Here is a 23,218-nt window from a genome sequence, read left to right as displayed (position 1 = left end):
AGAGCCCTGCAGTGGTTTAGCTGAGGGACATGAAAGGCAAATTCTAGACGGTGTTATGAATTATTGCGCCTTATGAACCTTCCTACTCTCAACAGATGCCTGCTGCCATTTAAACAGCCACTAGATCAATTAGGAATGAAAGGCACAAATCGACTCTGTACAAGGGCACTAAATTACCAGGAACTAATAATCCGCAGCATCGTGCCAGGTGCTGGGGGCGCAGCCCCCGCCCCAACCCCGCAGCAGCCGCCGGTCACTGCACATTCCTTTCTCACGGGTTGCAGGGAGGGTGGGCAGCTGCTGAATGGAGAGGGGATGGTCTCTGTGTGTGCGTGCATGTGCATGCGTGTGCACCAGGGCTCAATGTAGGCTGTCAATGAGAGCGAGTGTGAGTGTTGTGTAAGTGTTCCATCCCGTGTGTTTTTATGGTGTGTGCCCATACAGTGCGTCTATGCAGAAGGTGTGCACATATGGGTTGTGTGTATGAAAGTGGGGTTCAGATTTTGCGTGCTGTGAGTACAGTGTGCACATGCCCCATGTTGTATGCAGTGTGTGTGCACGCGTTCTGTTATCTGTATGCGGTATGTGCGAGGGGATTGTGTGTTCTGTGTACACAGCATGGATGCCATGAGGGGTGGGGAGGAGGGAATCTGCCAGTGATGGTCTCCCAGCACTAGAGTTCGGGTAGGTGGGGAGAATAGTGTTCTTTGCCACTGTCCTTGCCCCTGCAGGGCAGAGAGTAGTCTGGGAAGGCCTCTCTGAGGAGGTGACATTTAAGTTAAGCTTCAAATGATGGGGAGGCAGTCATGCAAAGATCTGAGGGAGGGCCATTCCAAGCAGGAAAAAAAGCAAAACACTAAAGATAGGAATGAGCCTGGCACATTTCTAGAACAAAATCCAGATGAGTGTGTGTGGAGCAAGGTAGGCAGGATGGGAATAGAGGGAGATGAGGTTGAAGAGGTAAGCAGGTGTGGTGGAGGCACTGTCACACACGTGGGGAACAATGTGCATCTTCTATGCGGAGCCACAGCAGGGGCCCTTTTTATAAATTTCTCACTTCCGGGTGTCAGATCTCCCCAGAGTGTGTGTGTGTGTGTGTGTGTGTGTGTGTGTGTGTGTGTAATGTTTTCTGTGGCTTTTGCTATCTTTCAGAAGGAAACATACTTTCTGTCGCCACCTCCCCTCAACCCCCCATTCAACCAGGGGCCCTTGGAGCACAGAACAGACCTCATGGGTACTGGGATGGCCACCTCTCTCCAGCCCCTCCCTGCCTGGGCCACACTACCAGCTTCCAAATCACACTTCTCATATACCTACCCTCCCCAGGCTCCTGCTTCTGCTCACTCTGATCCCTGGATCCCTGAGCCCAGGGGCTCAGATGGCACCTGAGCTTGCCCACAGCTTTTCTGTGACTGATAGCCAGCATCAGTGGGCTGCCTGTAGCTCCCATGCTCTATCTGCCTGGATCCCTCGATAAACCCAGACTGCTACCTGTTACCTGCTATCTCAAGTGTGGGGATAGGTGAGACGCTGTGCACCACCTCCTGAGAAACCAGCTGTTTCCCGGTGACCCAGCTGGGTTCCGTGGCTGCAGTCATACCATGGGCTCCTCTACGGCTGTTCCCAGCCCGGTTCCCGCCCCCTTTCCCAGTTGTCCAGACTATGCGCTAACCTATACTTCTAAGCTTCCCTCCAACATCACCCTAGAAGGCTGGAGATGAGGCCGGAAGTCTTCCAATAGAGTCCGTTCCAATAGCCCTTGCTGCAGGCTTGGAGTGGGGTGGGGTGGGCAGGGACCATGGGAGCCGGGGATCTTAGCCACCGGGGAGATGAATGGTCCTGTCTGAACCGGGCAAGGGATGGGAAGAAGGATTTCCAGTTAGGTGTGGGATTTGCTTCTTTATTCTTGGCCTTCCCTGAACTTCCATTTGTCCAACTACAATGGGTTTTAAGGAGTTCCTCTTCATGCTGTCCAGATCTGTTCCATTGTAGATCAATACCCTTCAGAGGCTAGAAGTAAGAATGTGGAAACCCAGTCCCCAGTGCCCAGACGATGATGAACAAGATATGAAAGATGGTCATTAGACTTTATTTCCAAAGAGTGGAGGACATTTGACCTCCATAAGAGCTCACCTTCTCCCTCCCAGATCTTTCTCCGCTCTTCTCTCCGTCGCCTCCTGTCTGACCGCCCCCTCCACCCCAATCTCTCTTAAGCCGTTCAAAATTTGGAGGAAATAAATCTCACTGCACTAATTCAGTGAGAGTTTGAGCCTCGTCAGTGCAGAACAAATAAAAGGAGTGAACTGGCATGACATTTTACTGCAGAAGAGAGGTCGTTTCCAGCCACTAATAAAAAGGATTTGACACAGACTAATAAAGAGAAATGAATTTCTCTAATGGCCTAATTTAGCACATTCAGCACTGTGCCTCTGCCTGGGTGCTGGGGGGCGGGGGAGCCGTGAGTGCCGACGGAGCCAGGAGCAGGGGAGATGCACGGCGAGGAGAGGGAAAGAAGAGATGATCTCAAATAACATTTTATTATTTCTTTTCTCTTTTCTGAGTCCTTACCCCCACCCCCAACCTCATCACCTCTCCTCAGGAGCATCTGAACCAAAATCAAGCTCAAGATATGCAGTTTCTGTTAACGATCCAAAGAAATAAAGAACCCCTCTCCACAGACTTGCAGTCTTGTGCTAGCTTAAGAAGGTGATTAAACCGGATGTGTTGATTTCTACAGGGGTTTAAGCCATCGTTTGGTTTAATTACTTCTGACATTTCTGCCTTCGTGTTTTTTACATCACCCATTTGCTGGCCTGCAATGCCCAGTTTGGGCTGCCCCCCGGAGAGCAGATTGAAGACAAGGCAGGATTTTGGCTGAAGCCCTTTGGCAGTGGTGAACATCACCCTCTCTCTAGCCGCAGAGAGGCTGAGCCACCCCTCGCTCAAGCCCAGGTTTTTCTTCAGGGCAAGGCAATCCCCCTAACCTTCCCCTCTCCCAGGTGAGGCTTCTGAGAGCCTCAACACAGCCCATCTTATTCTTCTCTACCTCAGGACAGATATTCTATTCTATTCTATTCTATTCTATTCTATTCTATTCTATTCTATTCTATTCTATTCCATTCCATTCCATTCCATTCCATTCCATTCCATTCCATTCCATTCCTTTCCTTTCCTTTCCTTTCCTTTCCTTTCCTTTCCTTTCCTTTCCTTTCGTTTCTTTCTCTTCCTTCCTTCCTTCCTTTCTCTCCCTTTCTTTCTTTCTTTCTTTCTTTCTTTCTTTCTTTCTTTCTTTCTTAGATTTATTTATTTTTGAGAGAGAGAGAACGCGCCAGTGGGGAAGGGGCAGAGAGAGAGGGGGACAGAAGATCCGAAGCGGGCTCTGCGCTAACAGCAGTGAGCCCAATGCAGGGCTCGAACTCATGAACTCTGAGATCATGAACTGAAGTTGAAGTTGGATGCTCAATCCACGGGGCCACCCAGGTGCCCCAGGACAGATATTCATAACATAAACTGTCCTGATAGGTTTCCCTAACACTTCTAAAGGCCTCCAGGGATGGAGACCACCACTTCCTTGGTAATTCGCATACTTGTACTTAACTTCAAGTTCCCCTATAAGGCTGAAGCTTGTTAAAAGGATTCAAGAAAAGACAGTTGGACCCTTTTCTGTTTCTCTTCCTTCCCCTCCTTGGATAACCTAGGTTTTAGGAAAACAAACAAACAAACACAACTTTTTAACATTTCTTTCTGCTTAGAGGACCAGAAATACAGAAGCAGAGGCAGGAAAAAGTTAGAAGGAATGTAAAAATATAGAGCTTCAGGGAAAGTAACATGCAAAGAACACAAGAGAAAGAGACAGAGAATAGATATGTAGATGGAAACAGAGCACTGCAGACTGGGGGGGAAGGGGGGCGAGGATGGTCACACGCAGGGAGGCACGTTAGTGTTGAGTTCTCTTTCTGGGTGATAAACCTTGTGATTCACAGTCATGCCACTCTGTCACTTCTGAGCCTCTCAGCCATCCCTTCCCTTGTGACCTTGGCCAAGACTGCAGACCTCAATTATGGGTCCAGCCAAGTGTGTGGCAGCCTGCCTGGCTATCCACCTCCTCTCCCTGTCACTGACCTTGGAGCCCCTAGGCCTGTCCTGCACCTCACCTCACAGTCCAGACTCATTCAGCTAGGGGGAAGATGGTCAGAGGAGGCTCAATGTTGGCTCTCACCCCCCTCCCCGAGCCCTGGCTACGTCTTCCAATGGGAACAGAGGTCAGAGCCTCCAAGGCCTGGATGGGATGAGGGATGGACGGTTCAGAGGATGGAATGATTGGCAGGAGAGCAAAATTTCTGGTGGAGATTTTCAGTGATGAGCCAGTGGGACAAGAGGCCTGGTCAGGGTCTGACTGCTGCAGAGAATATTAGTCTGCTGGCCAGTGAGGTGGGGTAAGGTGGGAACAGCAGTGACCAGGCTGACTCTCCAGCTATCCCACCTAGTCTCCACCCATAAACACAGGGCAGGTCTTGAATTACCAAAGACTCGACCCCCTGGAAAGTCCACCCGGGCACTGGCATTTTGATCCTTTATTCCTAGTGCCCTAGGTCAGAGGTCACAAGAATCACAAAATCATAGACAATACCCTGGAGTCACTTTCCAGGACAGCCCCCTGTCTTTTTCTTGGGCATCTATTCAGAGCAGAAGCCCATTACTAGTATTCGTGTTGTTTCGCTCTAGTGAAATTTCTCTCGGAGGCTAATGAAATAAAGTTCACGTCCTCAGATGAACGTTCCAGGTACATCAGGGTGTGGCCTCAGACTTCTGTATTTTTTCTCAACAGACTGAGCAGAGAATGTGCTGTTGGACAGACAGCAGGTGCACTCTGGCCCCCTTGTCTTTTCACTCACCGCCTTCACAGACTCAGGGAAACTGGACTTCTAGCACTAGCCTTCGTTCCTGCTGTTCCCATCACCTCAACTGGGTTCCTGGGTCTCTGCCTGTCCTTCTAATAATCTTCAGAATCCATCTCAAGATACCACCCACTGTACCACGGCTTCCTGGCGGGTCTCGCCAGTGAGAAAAACCATTGCTTCCTCTGAACCATCCTGGGAAATGTTTTGGGGTTTGTATCTTGACCTCACTCACACTCTAGGGTGAGAAGCTCCGTGGTGTGAGATAAGCACAGATTTCAGAGTGGGACGGTGGGTATGCCTTTGGGGGCAAGTTACTGAATTTTTCTGAACCCCAGTTTCCTCCTTTATAAAACAGGGATAGCATCACCTACCACGCAGGTTATGGTAAGGATTAAATGAAGAAACACGTAGAGCGTCTGGCACTTAGTAAGCTATCAATTAATGCTTGTTCCACTTCCCTGGAAAGGTGTGTGGGCACCTTTTTTATTCAGAGCAACATTGACACCATCGGCTCCAATAAATTTCTATTCCCATATCCACTGACTCATTTGGCAGAGAAAACAAGCCCACGTGCCAATTCAAATAGGCACAGAAAGAGGAGGAGGAGAGGCAACGTACAATTTATCAGAACTCAGAACCTCTTCTTCTTTTTTTTTTTTAACCAAAAAAGCACTGCCAGTAAGAATTTATTTTTATTTCCCTTATGACACTCATTAAATTCTACTAACTATAGTTGTTTGTGCACAGATCTGTCTTCCTCACTATGTGGTGAACTGCTCTGGTCCACGAACTCATCTGATCTCTTTTTGAATTCCCAAGGGTCATGCACAGTGCCTGGCACACAACAGAGGATCAATAAATATCTGGTGAATTAATGAGTGGGAACAGAGGAACTATGGGAAGGAAGGTTCTAAGACACAATCCTAAGGTTCTTTTGGGCTCAGAATTCATCTCTATAGCAAGACTCAGACGAAACGTTGCCATCTGGCAGCTTCTAGCTACAATGGCTACGAAAGGACCTGCCTTCCTTGGGCTCTGCTGGGTGTGTGTGGGGTGGGGGCTGGCGGGGTCCTGGAGGGAGGGGGGTTAGTGTGAAGGAAGAGCTCACCCAGCCCTCCATTTCTCCTCCCCTCGAAGGCACCAGATGGAGAGAGCAGAGTGGGGTGGGGGAGAACGAGCCAGCAGCTCCTGGTTGGATATATTTTTACTTCAGGTGTGACGTTGAAACCATGCGGGTGTATTTTTAGTCCTGCCTAGTGGGTGGTGTGTTCGCCTGGGTTGCCTTGGAGAGGACTTCTTCTTGTTGCTAAATTGGAATCGCATCTGCTAGGGTTCCTGGGCTCCAACAGGCTCTCCTCCCCCAGGTGGGCAGATAGGTCCATTCTTGGCAAGGGTGGGGCCCAGGTCAGGCCACAGTCGGCTACGTCCCCATCCCTTCGTGACACCACCTCCCACACCCCTGCCTTCTGGCACATTAAAAATAAAAATAATAATAATAACAAATGTGAAATCTCAACAAAGTGATTGTAAAGGCTAGTCTGCAAGGGCAGGAATACAAACCACCTAAAAGTTGAGATCTGTGGGGATCCCATGTTCAACCCTTTCGTTTTACGGAGAGGTGACTCAGGCACAGAAAAGGGAAGTGTCTTGCCCAAGGTTAGCTAGTGAGAAGCAGTCAGAGTTTCTGTCCAAGTCACCAGAGATTGATCTCCAGCAAGCATACAAAGTCTAAGGGAAGGGGTATTGTGGGGAAGGCGCTCTGTCCATTCTGCCTTGGTCACTGGCAATGACTAAACACACACCCACACACACTTTGTGGCCCTCTGTAAGTTACAAAGTGTTTCCATGTGCTTATTGCATTCAAATGCTCAATATTCTTATTCCCATTGCACCAATTAGCAAACTGTGGTGAAGTAATGATATTAAGCTAGTAAGTGGCTGAGTTGAGATTTAAATCTGGGAATCCAAACTCCAAATTTTGTGCTCCCCCCCTCCTATCTGTTATTTTTGAACCATTATCGGAATCACTTCCTCCTCCCCCCTTTCTCTCTTTTTCTCTTCTGTCCTTGAGTCATATGTGTCCTTGGGGTCACAGAACTGACCTGCCATGTTTACCCTTTGAGCATCAAGATCACTGCAGCACAAGAGAATCTCCATCTTATCAAAGGAGTTTCCAAAAGAATCTTCTCTCATGATAATAATACTTCTGTGTGTTTGGAGAGGGCTTCCACATTTTTACAGCTCTTTCAGTTTCTCATCTGATGCCTACCGTGTGAGGTAGGACAAGCTTATCTAAAGAGGTTAAATGATTTGCCCAATGGTAGAGTAAGAATTGAGACTGAAGGCTTAGTCTTATGTTCTCTCCACCTGACCATGAAATGGACTAGGGCTTGAGAAAATCTGAGAGTGGCGTCATGGTTAAAAGAAAGGCAACGGGCGCCTGGGTGGCTCAGTCACTTGAGCATCCTACTCTTGACTTCGGCTTGGGTCACAATCTCATGGTTCTTGGGATCGAGCTCCATGCTCCGCACAGAGTCTGCTCGGGATTCTCTTTCTCCCTCTCCCTCTGCTCCTCGCCCCTGCTTACTCACGTTCTCTCTCAAAATAAATAAATAAACATTAAAAAAATTAAAAAAATTTTTTTTTACATTTATTTATTTTTGAGAGACAGAGAGAGACAGAGCACAAGTGGGGGAGGGGCAGAGAGAGGGAGACACAGAATCCTTAGCAGGCTCCAGGCTCCGAGCTGACAGCACAGAGCCAGACGCGGGGCTCAAACTCACAAACCATGAGCTTGTGACCTGAGCCGAAGTCGGACGCTCAACCAACAGAGCCACCCAGGCGCCCCGACGTTTTTTAAAAATTTAAAAGAAGGGCAAAATCGGCTCAGTCCAGCCCTGGTGAGAAGCCCCTGGCCACATGAGCCCTCAAAGCCCCAGCCTGCCGGCCCTCCTCCTATTCTACTCCACCTGGTTCACAGCAGCAGGAGGCCCAATTGCTGGCTATCTTCCCCCTTAAACGAGGGACAGATCCAGTCTAGTACGTATCACAGTAACTACTCACAAATGCAGCCACCGTTCACCGTGAGCCTTCTACGTGGCAAGCACTGTCGGCTGTTAGCACTGGTTATCTCCTTTAATCCTAACACAACCTTGTGAGGGTAAAAGTCGGTGGGTTCCAGGCTCTTCATATCTTATCAGCGTGCCTTATCTTGGTGGGGTACCTGGACTTCTCGGCTGTGCCTGGGCCAGGCCGGTGAGCTATGGAAGCAGCAGGATCCACACTGCCTCTCAACACGGCACACCTGCTCCCTGGACCAGACAGCTGCAGCCCCCGTGCCTGCCAGCAGCATGTGCAGAGGCCGTGCGTGGGCTGGGGGCCCTCCAGATGCCGGCAGGAGGGGCCGAGAACAGGCTTTGCCTGGTGCCCGGGGAGAACTGAGCATGGTTTTACTTTCAGATTATGGCTCCAACAGGATAGCTCCCCTGACTATAGTCAACAACTGAAATGTTATCTCTGATGCCAGTGAATCCAACTGCTTCCAAGAGCAGGGAGTCGGCTGGAGCCCCCAGCCCAGAGAGCCCAGCCCAGAATGCAGCCAGGAACATCTGCTCCCGGCATCTAGTCTAGAAGCCCTAGCCTGAAGCATCTGGCCCTGACTTTTCTGCTTGGAATGGCTGAACTTCTCCCACATCTTTCTCAGGCCACCTCGCCCAGCACATTCCGGAAATGACCAAGCACAGTGCCAGGGAAGGCATAGGGTTAAGCCCCAGGGTCAACTCACTGGAGCCAGGACACCCTTTGGTCACAAGGTGGAAGCCTTCCCTCAAAAACACTTCATCAGGACGTGCCAGTTCCCAGGGTCCTTCCTGGCCAGGCAGCTGCTAAGGAGGACAGTCACAAGAGGACCCAGCCCCTCTGTCCAGCCCCCAACCCTCGGGGGTCCCTCCCACCCCATTTACCAGCTCAGCTATCATTCCCCCTGGGTTTCACCTCCCTGGGGAAAAGCAGTGCAACTCTCCCACACTGCACTGTGGTCAGAAGGCTCGCAGTCAATTCCACAACTACTTTTTGAGTCCATACTATGTGCCAAGTTTCTATTAGAGCCGCTCTCTATGTCTATCTTTCTCCTACTCCCTGGACTGGCTCTTCTTTATTCAAAACCCCTCTTGGAACTTAACACGACGCTTGACACATAGCAGAGCTCACTACACATTTAACTGAATTGCAAGATAGACACCTCTTGACTGGGGGGTCCTTTCCAGTCCTGCCTCTGGCTGCCTCGCCTCTCAGCATTTCTAGCATCTTCTGGCCTGACCAACCCCTGCTTGCGTTTCCCCAAACATCTGACAGCCGCTAACATCTACAGAGAACTCCCCAAATGCGGGATTCTTTACTAAATACGTAATGTGCATTCTCTCATGGATTCCTCACAACAACCCCGATGAAGAGATAATACCGTTTTACAGATGAGGAAATCGAGGCCCAGAAAGGCTTAGTGCCTAGGGCGGTGCCAGAATGTAAACGCAGGTGATCTAAATGTAAAGGCCCATTTCCTAACCCCGAATTCCACCCCGCTGAATGCACCAGACGGCTTCCCATCCTGAACACGCCATGGGGACACATGCTGGCCCCTCTTGCTTCAAACAATCTCACCCCATCCCCACCCCACGCAGCAAACACTGATCTGTGTGTCAGGTATTATCCCGTATTCTCTAATTTTAGTCTAGCTATTACTATTTTCTTTTTTACAGTTGAGAAAACAGAGGCTCGGAGAGATTAACTCACCCAAGGTGACAAAGCTAGTGATCACCAACTCTATTTCTAGGGCTCGTGGCACGGCCCAGCATGGCCATTCTCCTGCATTTACACCTCTAACTCCAGGGCTGCCAGGACCAAGCCCGGAGCCTCAGTGACCTTTACAAGGATGGTCTCTTACAATAGAGCGATCCGAACGCTGCCACTGCCCTGTTCCGATCCTTCCCCAAGTGAGTGTGCATTCTAGAGGGACCCGGTCTGGAGGAGGCTGGAAGAAGTGGAGCACAGACAGGGCTTTAGAAATGTGTATTGCTCTTACTGAACTAGAGATGGAGTCCAGCATGAGCTGCTGGGGGGGGGGGGGGGTAGTCACGCACGGGTTAGAAGTTCTGAGTCTGTGGTTGAGGAGGGGGATGGAGCTGTCCTGAAGACCTGGAAGCACCACAGGGCAAGGTCAAGATTCTCGAAGCTGGGACACTGCAGAGGAGGTGAAGCCTGGTTTGATGCAGGGTTTCTGAAGCTTCCAGGAAGGAATTTTTGTTAATGGGTAAACCAGGAAGGGCCTGGAATCCACTTGGAGAAGATGGGAGTGTGGGGGTGAAGGCAGGGCTTTGCTCAAGCAGATGGGAAGAGACGACGGTGCTGGGTAGAAACTAGGAAGGAGAAAATTCACTGCCTCAGGGTTAACGGTGAAAAATCACAATTGCAAACACCTACTTCGTGCTGGGCACTGTGTGAAGTAGTTAATTCATTAAGAGAGAACATTTCAAATTTAGAACCCAGGAGTAGACCGCACAGGCCCATGAGGACAACAGAGAAGTGTGGGCTCGTGGCTAAAGGTATGAATAAAAATAAAACCATTCCAAAGAATTGGTTATAAGATGTATCGACCTGTTTAAAATCAGAGACTCTGGGCCTGTAACTTGCCTACCTGTATGGGGGTTGTACTTGAGGCAGGCAAGAGCCAGATGGGAGCCCCTCTTTGCAACTCTAGTCAGTGGTATCGTGTTGGTAGTTTGAAGTGGGCCCTGGTGGGAGCATTTACACAGTGGAATTCAGCAAATGCTACGAACCAGGGCTCTGTATCGCCTCGCCCCCGATAAGCCAGCACACCAGCCTAGAACTGTGGTGTATTTATGAGGTGCTGCCTCGCCTGAGTTAATCAACCCATTCAACAAGCTCTAGTACACACTCTGTCCAAGCTGCTGACTCTAAGGTATGGGATGGGGCGCCAGGGATAGGTCGATGAATAAAACAGACATAGACCCTGCCCTCATGGAGTTAACCATCTAGTGGGGGAAACAGAAATACCGTTGATGAAATCAACTTAATTGTGAGCCATGCCACAGAGGAGAAATACGGGGGGTGTGTGTGTGTGGGGGGGGGTGGATAGCAGTCAGCCACCCTCTCCACCTGCACAGCATCTCGATTCTCCAGCATTTTAAGTGCAGAAGCAAAGCACCCTGCCCCTGCCACTTCCTCACTGCTCAAGCCTGCAGCCTGGCATTTCCTATCAATAGCAGGTAACTTCTGCACTGGGTGAGCCCCTTCCCCAGTTCTTGGAGAGCTTTTCAGCCTTGTGGGAGAGAACCAGCACCTTAGCCTTAGCAGAGCTTTCTCAGCAAAGCTGACCTCCTCCCCACCTCGCACCTGGCCAGGCCTAGCTCTCTGCCACTCTGCTTGCTCCCCAGGACATCATGGTTTCCATGGGAACCCACTCACTTCAAAGGGGAGCGAAGGAGACTGGAGGGGAGGAGGGAGAGTGAAAGCTGGATTAACCCCACCCTCCTGGCCCTATCTCTGCACGCCTGGCCATCTAACCACCAGGTTCTGGACAGCACCTAACACTGTCCATCCGCATGGAGGGGTGGAGTGGGGCGGTCCAAGCTAAGTTTGAACGTCTTGGGTGTAAGTCCCAGGGCTGAGGTGGGGGACTAGGGAAGGGGAGAACTGAGCTAGGTCCAAACCTGCGGTGGTCCTCACTGCACAGGGCCTCCCCTCCTCAGACCCCCTCTCAGCACTGCTCTTGGGCCACAAACACAATTACCCGCGATGTGCATCCAATCATGGGATCTGCTCGGATTAGACTGCAATCATTAATCTGAGCGGGAGCTCCTGGTTGCCTTGCTGATTAGCCCAGATGATGCTCTGGTATGATCCAATTAAAGACAGACTGCCTCCCCTCTCCCCCACTACACGCGCGCGCACACACACACACACACACACACACACACACACACTTTCCACATCAGAAGGAACCAATACATTTCATTAACACGTCCTTATACACAAATAGAACCTCAGGGGCATTGGACGCTCCAAGGGCTCACAGGCACACCCCTCCTTTTTGTCACACTGTCCCCCTGCCACCCTGCAGGGGCCTGGTCAGAAAGGGGCTCCCTCCACCCTTCCTTCATCTGTGGTTTTGGGAGGGGCCACAGTGGGGTCTCCCAGAAGTCGGCGCTGGGCACTAATCTGAATTGAAAAGTCTTGTTACATTTATTGACATAAAATGCTGACTCCCTGATGTGCTTTGGAGCAGCCAGGCTGCCCCAAGGCAGGCAAATCTAATTAAAATTACCCGACCCTTCAGGAGGCTGAGCTCCCTCCCCGGTCATCCTGCAATGGCTGTAGAGAGAACAGCTGGTATTAATGGGAGAGGTGTGGTTGTGGGAGAAAACCCCGGGCCCCTGGGCAGGAGGGACTGCGGAGAAAAGCCGGGCGAAGGTGCTGGTGTCAGCTCTCTTGGTTGTCCTGAGATGCCGGGTGGCCATGTTTGTCTGGGCAATTGGTGGCAACCAACCTGGGATTCCTTCTTCACGGTCAGACAGCTGCAGAGACAATTTGGGCAAAGGCTGAGGGCTGCTGAGGGTTCAGCCCGGTGGGAGAAGGTAAAGCTCAGGTGTGAAGGTGAGCAGGAAGAAGCGTTGGTTGGAGGACCGTCTGGGCTTTTATGTTTCAAGTGACATCATGATGAACAGCTCCCACGGGAGAGGTGACCCACATCTCCTGCAGGTTGGCCTGGGTGGGAAATGAGCCTGAGATCTTGGGAAGGGCCACAGCACCAGGTGCTTACATGAGCTGTCTCAACAATCTTACTGAACCTACTGGTTAGCTTCTGTCATGAAACTCAAGCTCACGGAGATTAGTACACAAAAGGAGCTGGGACTCAAGCCTGGGTGTCCAGAAACTTTCTGTTGTATCACGAACCAGGGGTCTTTCTAGACTATGATCTGTGCTCACCACAGGTCCCCTGTCTGTGAAGGTGCCCAGGATGATGCACACAGATCACGTGGTGTGAGTGGGACCAAGAGTCTGCGTCTCTCAAGAACTCCCAGGGGATACAGTGCTGTTAGCCCCTGGGCCATACTATGGGTAGCAATGATCTACATGGAGTATGATGGCTCTAACCCCCAAGCCATCAGACCATCAGGTGGTTTTCAGACGCCATGGTACTCTCCCTTCTCATGTTCACCCCAAAAGCACAAGCCCACCTCGAAGTTTAATTTCCAGGTGGTTGTGAAGCCTCATCTCCCCACACCCAGATGCTCTGGCCACTGGCCATTCTGGGAGCACAGAGGTTCTGCTCTGTCTGGAAGGCTCTACTCCAGCCCATTTCTCCTGGTGGACTCTCACCAGCCTTTAAGATCAAGCTCAAATATTGTCTCCTCGGTAAAGCCTTCTCTGTTAAAGCTCTGACCACACTGTGTTGGTTTCTCATCTGCCTATCTATCTGTTCCCGGAGAGATGGGGAACAGAGATGCGTTTGCTTTGATAGTTTACCCTCTTTCGCTGGGAGTCCAGCTCAGCGCCTCCACATATTAATAGTAAGGGTTCAATACAAGAGTGTGAAGGAAGGAGAGACAGGAGGACAGGAGTGTCCAGTCTCTCTGACAGGTACCATGACCAGATGTGGGAGTTCTTTGGGGTCCAAAGCAGAGTTCTTTCCTGGAAGGCAGCAGGGCCTGGCCAGTGCACTGGGCAGAGCGGGGCACAGGCATGGTGATTTATTCTTCCAGCAAGGCTGGGAAAGACCCTCGTGGCGGGACCTATGGATCAGGGCTCACTGCTCTGGACTCCGTGTTGGCATTAGAGGCACTCGGCTCATCTGAGTAACTAAAAATAATGCCAGTGGTAATGATAATAACAGCAATAATTACCACCATTACCATAAAAGCATTGTCACCGTGGGGAGGAGTGAGGAAGGAATCAATCTTCTTCCCATTCATCTTGGCTGGATTGTTCCCCATGTGACGATACCGGCACCTGCTGCAGTGTGTGTCCAGACACAGGTAAGACGCGTTTGCTGGTACACGTGAATGTATGTGCTCACACAAGTGAGCGTGTGCTAGGGTGTCACCTCCATATTGAGTGCTGACTTGGGCGTCTTTTCTAGCCGTGTGGGCGCCCCACAGAAAGACAATGACTAACATCCCTGCCAGGGTGGCTCTCAGAGGACTGCATCTTCTCAACCACATGGACAAACCAGACAGGCCCTGGGCCCCTCCCAGCCTCCGCAACATTCAGGGCCTGGCCCTGCTCTCAGCTGCCGGCTCTCAGCACACTCCCCCTCTGGAAGGAGGGTGCCAGAACATACGCAGCCACACACCACGCCTCTTGCTACGAAACAAAGACAATCATGGATCAAAAAAGGACCTGCTGCATTAGATCTACCTGGAATGCTTTTTAAAAATTCATATTCCTCTTCCTATAGCTTGACCTACTGATTCAGCATTTCTGAGCATGGAGCCCAGAAATACGGATTTTAATAAGCTCTCCCAGTGATTTTCAGGCATATTAAAGTTTGTGTAATGCCAAGTCCTAGACGGGACCAGCAGATGTCCCCTGGGCTTGCTGGAGTGAAGGCACAATGGCGGACACGCGAGGAGAGCCTCTCAAGGTGGCAGTTTGCTGAGCGGAGGGTTTCTGATGCTCAAGAGGGCTCAATCCCCAGCTGGGATGAGAAAAGGATCCTCCAGGAAGATGCTGCCCGGGCCCTCTTGGCCCTCACCAGACAATCCCAGGAAGCTAGCGTCAATCCACATGGGCCAGCTGAGGGATGTCCAGATGGATTTGAGAGAGAAGACGGTGAGAGCAGCTGTTGGGCATTGTCTTTATGCACCCACCCACTGGCCTGCATTCTCTTCTCCCAGGGCTGAGCTGGGCCGGAGGCTGACTGGGGCGGGGGCTTTCAACACAGCTGAAGTGTCTCCTACCTGTACACAGCTCGCTTGTCAGCCTCCAGCTGGGCCTGGGGGTCAATGGGGGCACTGGGCACAGGCGTGCTGGCAGCAGCTGAGGGTGCGGAGATGTGGACAGCCTGGGTCTTAGAGGGTGCCTGAGCAGTTGCTGTCATCTGCAGAGAGAAAAAAGGGAAGGGGACAGGTTAGTATGGCCAGGACAGCCGGTTCCCCAGCTGGAATTGGGAGGCCCGCCCTGGCCTGTGGCGTGTGTGTGAACAAGAGAAGGTGGGCAAGGGAACGGTGGGTGTGCAACCAGCATCCATTTGTTTGCGTGCCACAGTGAGAAGGAAGCATTCCCTAGGTGAGAACATTTTAGAGAATAATTTAGGAGCCTACAAAACCAGGTGGTGCATCAGCACTCTTTAGAAGAGACGACTGATTCTTCTTAATGCAAATTAGGGTGGTGACCTCTGCCAAGAAGCAGAAAAAGCCAAAATGATGAACCCTTTAAATTGTGCTTATGAGTCATTTGGGCTGGACTGGGCAGTAGTAAGTTGATTTCATGACTTTGAAGAGCAGGAAAAAAAAAATAGCTGAATCAGTTCTCATTTGGGTGGAAGTTTACTCCGTTTAACCCAAGACAGGAGTAACTGTTTTAATGGCTTTGATTGATCATTGAATGGGTCCCCAAATTTGGTCTACCTCGGTGTTTGGAGATAAGCAGGTTTTAGTGGACACTGGACAGATTTTTGTTCTCAGCCGTAACAAATATTTAGGGCCGTGATTTTCGTCCTATGTAATGTTTTTGAAGGTATCCCCAGGCCCCAAATTTTGTGCCAATCAGAGCGACTCCTTTTAATGTTATATGTTGGGCTTTCTATATAAAATTTTAAGAAACTATGAGATGGCTTACATTTTTTTGATAACCACCCTTACAGAGTTTAATGCTTTTATAATATATTCTCTCTAGTAAAATGGATCCCTAAAATGTCATGAATGGTGACATGCCTCAACTATTCTTTTCTGCCAGCCTGTCCATAGCACCAGTGTTGTTGGGCCTGATACACTTGTCTGACTTCCCCACTGAAGCCTTGTTTACACCTTCATCCATAGCATCCAATTGACACAGAGTATGTGCTTAGCCTCTGTTGAGAAAATGAATGAATGAATGAATGAATGACTACATCTTAAAAGAATCAGATGTTTTATAGCTGGAATACTCATCATATGATCTAGGTCCCTGCTTTTTGGAAGAAAAAGTATAGTTTTCCTGTCAACACAGGCACATCGTTGCTAATGCTGTTGCTATCCCCAAGACATTTGCTTTTGCTGTCTCATTTTCTCAAGATCTCTGCTTGGATGTCACGTCTTCAGAGTGAAATAGAGCCCCTCTGTCCCTTCCTATGCCCATACTCTGCTTCATTCCATAGGCCTTTCTATGATCAGATACTATATATCTACTTGCTTAGTGATTTTCTCTTCCACTCCCAACTAACTTAAGCTCAAAGAGGGCTTGATTAGCAGTTGTACTTCTAGGGCCCAGCATAGCCTGGCACTGGTAGATACTCAATAAATATTTGTTGAATCAATGAATTAATGAATGACAGGTGGTGAATGAGATCTTTCATGTCTTAAAAGACACATATCTGCTTTATTGTACTGGCTCCCCATCATTTTTTGTTAGGAAGAAACACCCTTCTCATTGTTGGATGAACTGGGGGGACTCACCCAAACTCAGCATCAGAGGCTAGACATAGCATCCTCATACCTTTAAGCCAGCAGACAATGGCTTGAATCCTGCTGTCTCCCATTATTAGCCTTTGACCTTGGGCAAATCCGTTGTTTTTCCTGAACTCTTATTTTCTCATCAGTAAGCCATTTGATGTCATTTTAGGATCCATAAGTATTTTTTTTTTAAGTTCACATAGCATTATTAGGAGTTTTTTTTTTAATGTTTATTTATTTTTGAGAGAGAGACAAACAGAGCATGAATCAGGGAGGGGCAGAGAGAGAGAGGGAGACACAGAATCCGAAGCAGGCTCCAGGCTCTGTGCTGACAGCTCAGACGTGGGCTTGAACCCACGAACCGCAGGATCATGACCTGAGCCAAAGTCAGATGCTTAACTGACTGAGCCACCCAGGCGCCCCTAGGATCCATAAGTATTAAAGAGGTGCTATAAGGATGAAAGTAGAAACAAATGTTCCAGTTTTCAAAATAGAGAAAGAAGGTGGAATCAGAAAAACTAAATACTGCTAATCTTCGCTTTGATCTGGGCCAGTTTCTTTCATCCACTAATGTAAGCAGTCATTTCTTCAAATATTTCCTGAGTCGTTGGCAACGTCCTTGGCACCGTGCTAGGTAGGCACTGAGGTCCTGAGGATGAGTGCCTGTTCTCATGGAACTCAGTTTCTGGATTTAACATAATGACTATGCTGGCAGGTAAGGAAAACATACAGACATGTCAATGACCTCAACAAGGCACCTCCCATGACACCATGACACCCTTGAGGAAGACACTGAGAGCTGTGACCGGTGGACAACTGTGTGGATTAGTAAGCTATACCCAGAGGATGACATTTAAAGGATAGATGTCCGCTTGAGGAAGGCTTCTAGGATAGTGCCACCTGCTTTCTCCTTAGCCCTCTTTTTCAATATTTTTATCGGTGATTTAGAGGGTGTCTGAAGAAATGCTCAGCAAATTTATAGGTGACATGAGACTGAGATCCAAAAGATCTTTACAGATTTTGGCCACAGGCTAAGTCTAATGAGATTAATTTGCATCTACTAAGTTGGAATGTAACACTTTTAACACTTGAGCCAAAAAAAAAAAAAATCAATAATATAAGTGCAGAACAGGAGAGACACGGTTTAACAGCAGTGTTTGAGTTGACAGAAGGCTCATACATCCAAAGTGTAATGTGTCTGTCAAAAAAACCAAGACAAGCAACCTAACCTGACGCTATCTGAGGATGCATTAACAGAAGCATGACTCACATAAAGCCTCTAGTCTCATTCGTCTCTGCTGAAACCAGTGGAGGAGAATGCACTCAGAGGATAGATCAGGCTGGTGGAGGCATTCTGCACTGTGTCGTGGGAGGAATATTTGAATCTGGGATATGTAAGGAAGATTTGAGGGACAGGGGAGATGAGACACGAGAGCACCCTTTGAATATCGGCACAAGGGATTCGATTACATCAGCTTTGCTCTGCGTGCTCCCAAAGGGTCAAACGACAAAACAATGCATTCAATCTGTATCACACAGAGACAGATTTGGGCTCAACCCAAGTAATACGTTTCCAAGCCCCTGAGCATTTTGAGGCCGGAATGGGCTGCATCCAGGAGGCGTGAGTTTCCACTGCCGCAGCCAGTGGCCAAGTGGAGACTGATCAGCTGGTCCCCTGTGGAGGGGACTGGAGGCTCCAGCTGGGTGGCCTCTGAAGTCCCCACCCTGACAGGCTCAGACACATCGGGGAACTCTACCAATCACCACCGGCTGCATGGGGCTGACGAGAGGCTCAGATGAGATGGTGTACAGAATGTGGGAGTGCTTGGGAAACTCTGAAGGGCTCCCAAGATGGCAGGGTGGTTGTTGTCATTAAACACCCGATTTCCAAAATGAGCTTCTTTTCTAAAGCAAGGCACAGCTATGTCCACGGAGCTTGTTTAGGGGTGAAGTGTAGGGACGGCTGGTATGGCTCTGCCTTGCCCACTAAGGGTGCATTTCCTCGTGTCCTTGAAGGAATCCACAGAGGACCTCCATGAAGATGAGCTAAGAGAGAGAGAGGGATGAGGGGAGATACTCCTTTTCTTCTCACCTCCCCTTTCTAGGCAAGACTGCTGGGTTACGGAGGGAAGCAGAGAATGAGAATAAATCAAAGGCAGTCACTTGCTGGCATCCCAGGAGGCCCCAGTTGAGAGGCAGTTCCTGGGGCTCAGGGAGGGTTGCGGGGTGGGGGCAGAAGAGAACAGATCTACTCTGAGCGGGACAATAATTCAGATTTATTTAGCTCCTGGGGGCCAAGTCAGTAAACTGCATTTCTCCAGGTTTGGAGAATGAGTGTTTACCTCCAAATAGATCCCCTTTTCTATCCAGAGACTTCCATTTCCCAAGAACTGGAGCTCCAAAGGAGCAGCCCCCCAGCAGCTGCCTCAGGGCCTGGAGGAGGGGGTGCCACCGTGGAGGTTCTGGGAGGTTCCTGGGTAGCACACCCAGAGCAGGAGCAGGGGAGAGGCTGGAGGGACCAGGGGTAGGGCAGGGTCATTACGTGACATGACATGCTGGAGCTCCCTGGTTCTGGCTGGTGAAAGCCAACTGTTAAATCTTCTGGACTTTTGCAAGCTGGTTGATATCATATCGGTGGCTCGAAAGTGGCCTGGTTGAGCATTTACACCATGGAAATTGGCAAATGCTACAAGTCAGGGCCCCTCCCCGAACTGGCTGTCAGCTATTTACTAGGACACCTAGTGTCAGGCATTCTCTCCAAGTAACTTTGTCCGGTTCTCCTCTGTCTGGCATGTAAAAAAACTAGTGATACACACTCCACGTGGCCACTTGGCATGTTTACAGCTGGTTCCAGGACCGGCCACTCCAGACTCTGAACCTTTCTACAAGGAGGCTTCAGAGAACTCTGGAACTTCTGCCTTGGTGGCAAACAGGGTGTGGGTATGGCTTTGCCCAGACACAAGGACAGTCCCTTTTCGACAAGGAGAACTGAGCACAGAGAAGGAGAGGCAAAGTTGAACAATATCTTGAGAGTTTTCTCGAAGATCAGAAAGGTCTCAGTGAGTAGAAGGAGCAGGGAATCTGAGAGCCTGGGTTTGAAGCTCCTCTGTCAATGATTAGCTACCTGTTGGGGGGCAAGTTTCCTGACCTCTTTGACTCTTGGTTTTCCTATATGTAAAAAGCAAGGGAGGGACGCCGGGGTGGCTCCCTCAGTCAAGGGCCTGACTCTTGGTTTCAGCTCACATCATGATCTCACAGTTTCGTGAGTTCAAGCCCACTCTGCACTCACAGTGTGGAGCCTGCTTGGAATTCTCTCTCTCCCTCTCTCTGCCCCTCCCTCACTTGCACTGTCTCTGTCTCTCTCAAAATAAAGAAATAAGCTTTAGAAAAATGTTTTTTAAAAAAGGGATAATACCACACAGGCTGTGAGGAGTAATCAAGAGAACAGGGCAATGACTAATGGCCAGGAAAGGGGGGCAGCAAGAGATGGGGTGCTGTGAGAGCCCACACAGGGTTCTAGGGTTCACCTTAGAGTCCTTTTCTTGGGGCAAACACCCTGAGGCCACCACTCCATGCTCTTTCCTTCCATAAAAGCTATAACCACTGGACCTCTCTCCATCATTCAGCCAGAACTGGCCCTGCCTTAAGCTTGGGGCGGAAGGGCCCAGATTCTTGGTCTGAAACACCTTGAGATGAAAGTTCACGAGCCCCGCCCCCATCCGAAAATGGACTGGGATGAGTTGACATTTGCAAACTGCGTATATGGGAAGGCAAAATGTGCAGGCAAACCTGTCAGCTTCTCTGACCATCTAGTCTGACCATGAAAATGAGTAGGAGATGCTCCATGGTGTGATTTGAGAGGTGCTGACGACTTGAGAAGCTCCTCTCCCCTACCTGCTCCCGTTGCCCTCATGGACACTGGAACGCCCATCCATGCTTTCATTTCTGCTAAGCACCACCCTTTCCCAACTGTAGGAGGAGAGTGGCACTTATGTTCTAATGAGCTAATAAAATACCTCTATAGGCTTTCATGTCCAACCATCATCCTGTGCAATAAGTTAGTGTCATTCTCATTTTCCATGAGAAAATTGAAGCCCACAGAGGTGAAGAAATTGCTAGAAATCACAGTTTACACGAACTGTTAGGGCAAGAACTAAGAGTTTTTTTTTCTTTGAAGAGGAGAATGGGCAGACCCCCCTGCTTCCCTATCAAGTGACAAACGGGACAGAAAGGAAGGGAGCCAAAAATGGGCTGAAGTGTCACCTCTCAGCCATGCTGGTGGGTCTCCCATGCAGCTACTTGTCCCCATTGCGGTCCAGCTTCTCCACAACACCCAAGAGGCCTCCCATACACAAGTCATTCCCCAAACACTAGTCATGGGTCATCCCAGAAACAGTCCTTCTGTGTGGAGCCCAAGCAGGAAGGTATGGGTGGTTCATGAATTGAAGGTGGCTCAGTGCTATTGAGTTCACGTTCCTGGGAGGCTGCAGAGGAAGGACCTGTGACGTAGGTCACAGTGACCTAGAGATGGAGAAGCCTGATCCCACGGGCTACAAGCCTTCCATCACTGCCAGCTGCCAGCTTCCATTCAGGGCTTCTCTCTTTTGCTCCTGGGAGGTGGGGAGGGGGACTCAGGACGAGGGACGACACCGGAGTCCTTCCAGCACCCCACAGGAGACACTGGCATCAAGCAGCACTGAATCCCACCTTTGCCACCCACCACTGGCCAACCTTGCACACGTAACTTTACCTTTCAGGGCCTCAGTTTCCTCATCTGTGAACCGGTGGTGATGCTTCCTACCTCCCACCAGTCACCACTGTCATGAGGTTTGCTGCCTCCTTTAGTGGACGCTAGCTGAGCCCTGGCGACAGTCAGGCCCATCTGCCCTGTGTTCCCAAGGCCCCAAGCACACGATTTAGCCGCCTGTGCTTATTTGCCTCTGTCATCAACTAGACAGTAGGACCCTGCAGGGCATGGGCTATGTCTTCTCGGTTTACAATTGTAGCCTCAGTGTTTGACAGCGAGAGTATCCAAAATATCTATTGAATGCAGGCATGACTGGTGTGGAGTAGATAGGCTTCTGATCAAATTATACCTTTTTAGCTGCAGGTTTACTTTCTTGACACTGAATGCCTCAGGCCACAAAAGAGAAGTCACAGTTCGTGCCTGCATATTGTTTGGGAGCAGCAGGCATCCCACCCAGGGCTGGAGATCATGGGACATGGTGTGATGTACTGGCATGAGCATTTACTTTGGACTTGACTCTCTGCCTGTGTGACTTGGGCAAGTTACTCAACCTTTCTGTTCCAGGGCCCTCATCTATAAAATGAGAGTAATAAAGGTGCAGTGTTGTTGGAATTAAATGAGATAATGTGTGCAAAGCAGCTGGCACTTAATAGCGTATGGTAGTTATCATTAATATAATCCACAATCTGCAGCCCACCCTCAGTGTTGGCCTCTGTTGCTTCTGTACCACGGGCTACCTGGAGGGGGAGGGGGTCCTGACCCTGTAGAAGGAACCTGCTCTCTTGTAAGCACCCGGGGGAGTGGGGCAGGCTTGGGTTCAGGCGCAGGGAGAGGGGGCCATGGTGTTGTGGAAGGAGACATCACTCTTCATCAGCTATGTCACCTTGGGTGACTGACTCAGTTTCTCTGAGCCTCGGTTTCTCCATCAGGGACAAATGGAGCTAATAATCTCATTTCCCAGGGCTACAGGGAAGCCATACGTGAGGGTGAAATGCACATGGTGGATACTCAGTAAACCTTGGTTTCCAAGCATGTTTATGATTCCTTTTTGCTAGTCTTCTCTCTGAATCCAAACTCCACTCCCTGCCCATATCCTGCCCCGGACACCTCAGCACCCACGCTTCCCGTGTCACCCTACATATGCCCTTTCCCCCCACGTGCTCTTTGTGTCTCCGACACCCAGGAATCTCTCACAGAGTCCTTTGTTCCAACCCTGGACAACCTAGGCCTGCACCTTCTCAGCGTGACTCAGCAGGAACACCCCTCCAAAGAGGAAAGCCCCTCTTCTGAGCCTTACACCTGACCCGGGCAAGGTGGGAGTTGCCCATTCCCAGTACCTGCCCCACCAGGCCACAGAAGCACTGTGCTGTGGTGAGCCGGGGGGGGGGGGGGGGGGGGGGGGGGGGGGGGGGCTGCACGCGCCTGGCCCACTAGGGGCCGCTGGGGTGCCAGCAGGGCTGGGCTGGGCTGGGCTTGCCCGGGAGCTGGCACTCTCTGCGGTGCCCGGGCAAGCTGGCAGGGCAGGATCTGGTTCCCTCACAACCAGGAGAGAGTCCAAGGACCTGGGAGGAGGTCAGGGCTTGAAGCTATTTGGTAAACATCGGATTTGGCCCCAATAGGTGGGAAGCAGCAGGGGGCAAGGCCAAAAAATGATGTTTTTGTGGGAAGGGCACAGCCCACAGGGTACTCCAGGCCCGGGCATGCTCGCTGACCCTGGTCTTGTCTCCAGTACAGCCCCCTTTCCTTACGCTGTACCCTGATCAGACCCTACCATGTAGGGTTGCCTGAACATGCCCGATGATTTACATCCTCATGCCTTTGCTCTCCCAGCTGCCTCAGCAGGAAATGTCCACGTTTCCCTGGCCTCCCTCCCTCCCTCCCAACTATATGTAAACCTACCCCTC

General features: G+C 50.2%; 1 protein-coding gene across 18 annotated transcripts in view; it reads right to left on the bottom strand.

Moving 5' to 3' along the window:
• Positions 1–23,218, bottom strand: part of PKNOX2 (PBX/knotted 1 homeobox 2) — a 318,577-nt gene that overhangs the window by 48,828 nt on the left and 246,531 nt on the right. For all 18 annotated transcript variants that reach the window (XR_007156113.1, XM_047876879.1, XM_047876872.1 and 15 more), the window contains one exon: positions 14,876–15,015. Coding sequence is in view for 17 of the 18 variants with exons in the window: in XM_047876879.1 (XP_047732835.1) it covers positions 14,876–15,015 (140 nt within the window). In the remaining variant the exon portion in view is untranslated. The remainder of the gene's footprint in view (positions 1–14,875; positions 15,016–23,218) is intronic.

The sequence above is a fragment of the Prionailurus viverrinus genome, chromosome D1 (genome assembly GCF_022837055.1).
Source record: "Prionailurus viverrinus isolate Anna chromosome D1, UM_Priviv_1.0, whole genome shotgun sequence".
Lineage (NCBI taxonomy): Eukaryota > Metazoa > Chordata > Mammalia > Carnivora > Felidae > Prionailurus > Prionailurus viverrinus.
This window is presented reverse-complemented; position numbering and strand designations above follow the sequence as displayed.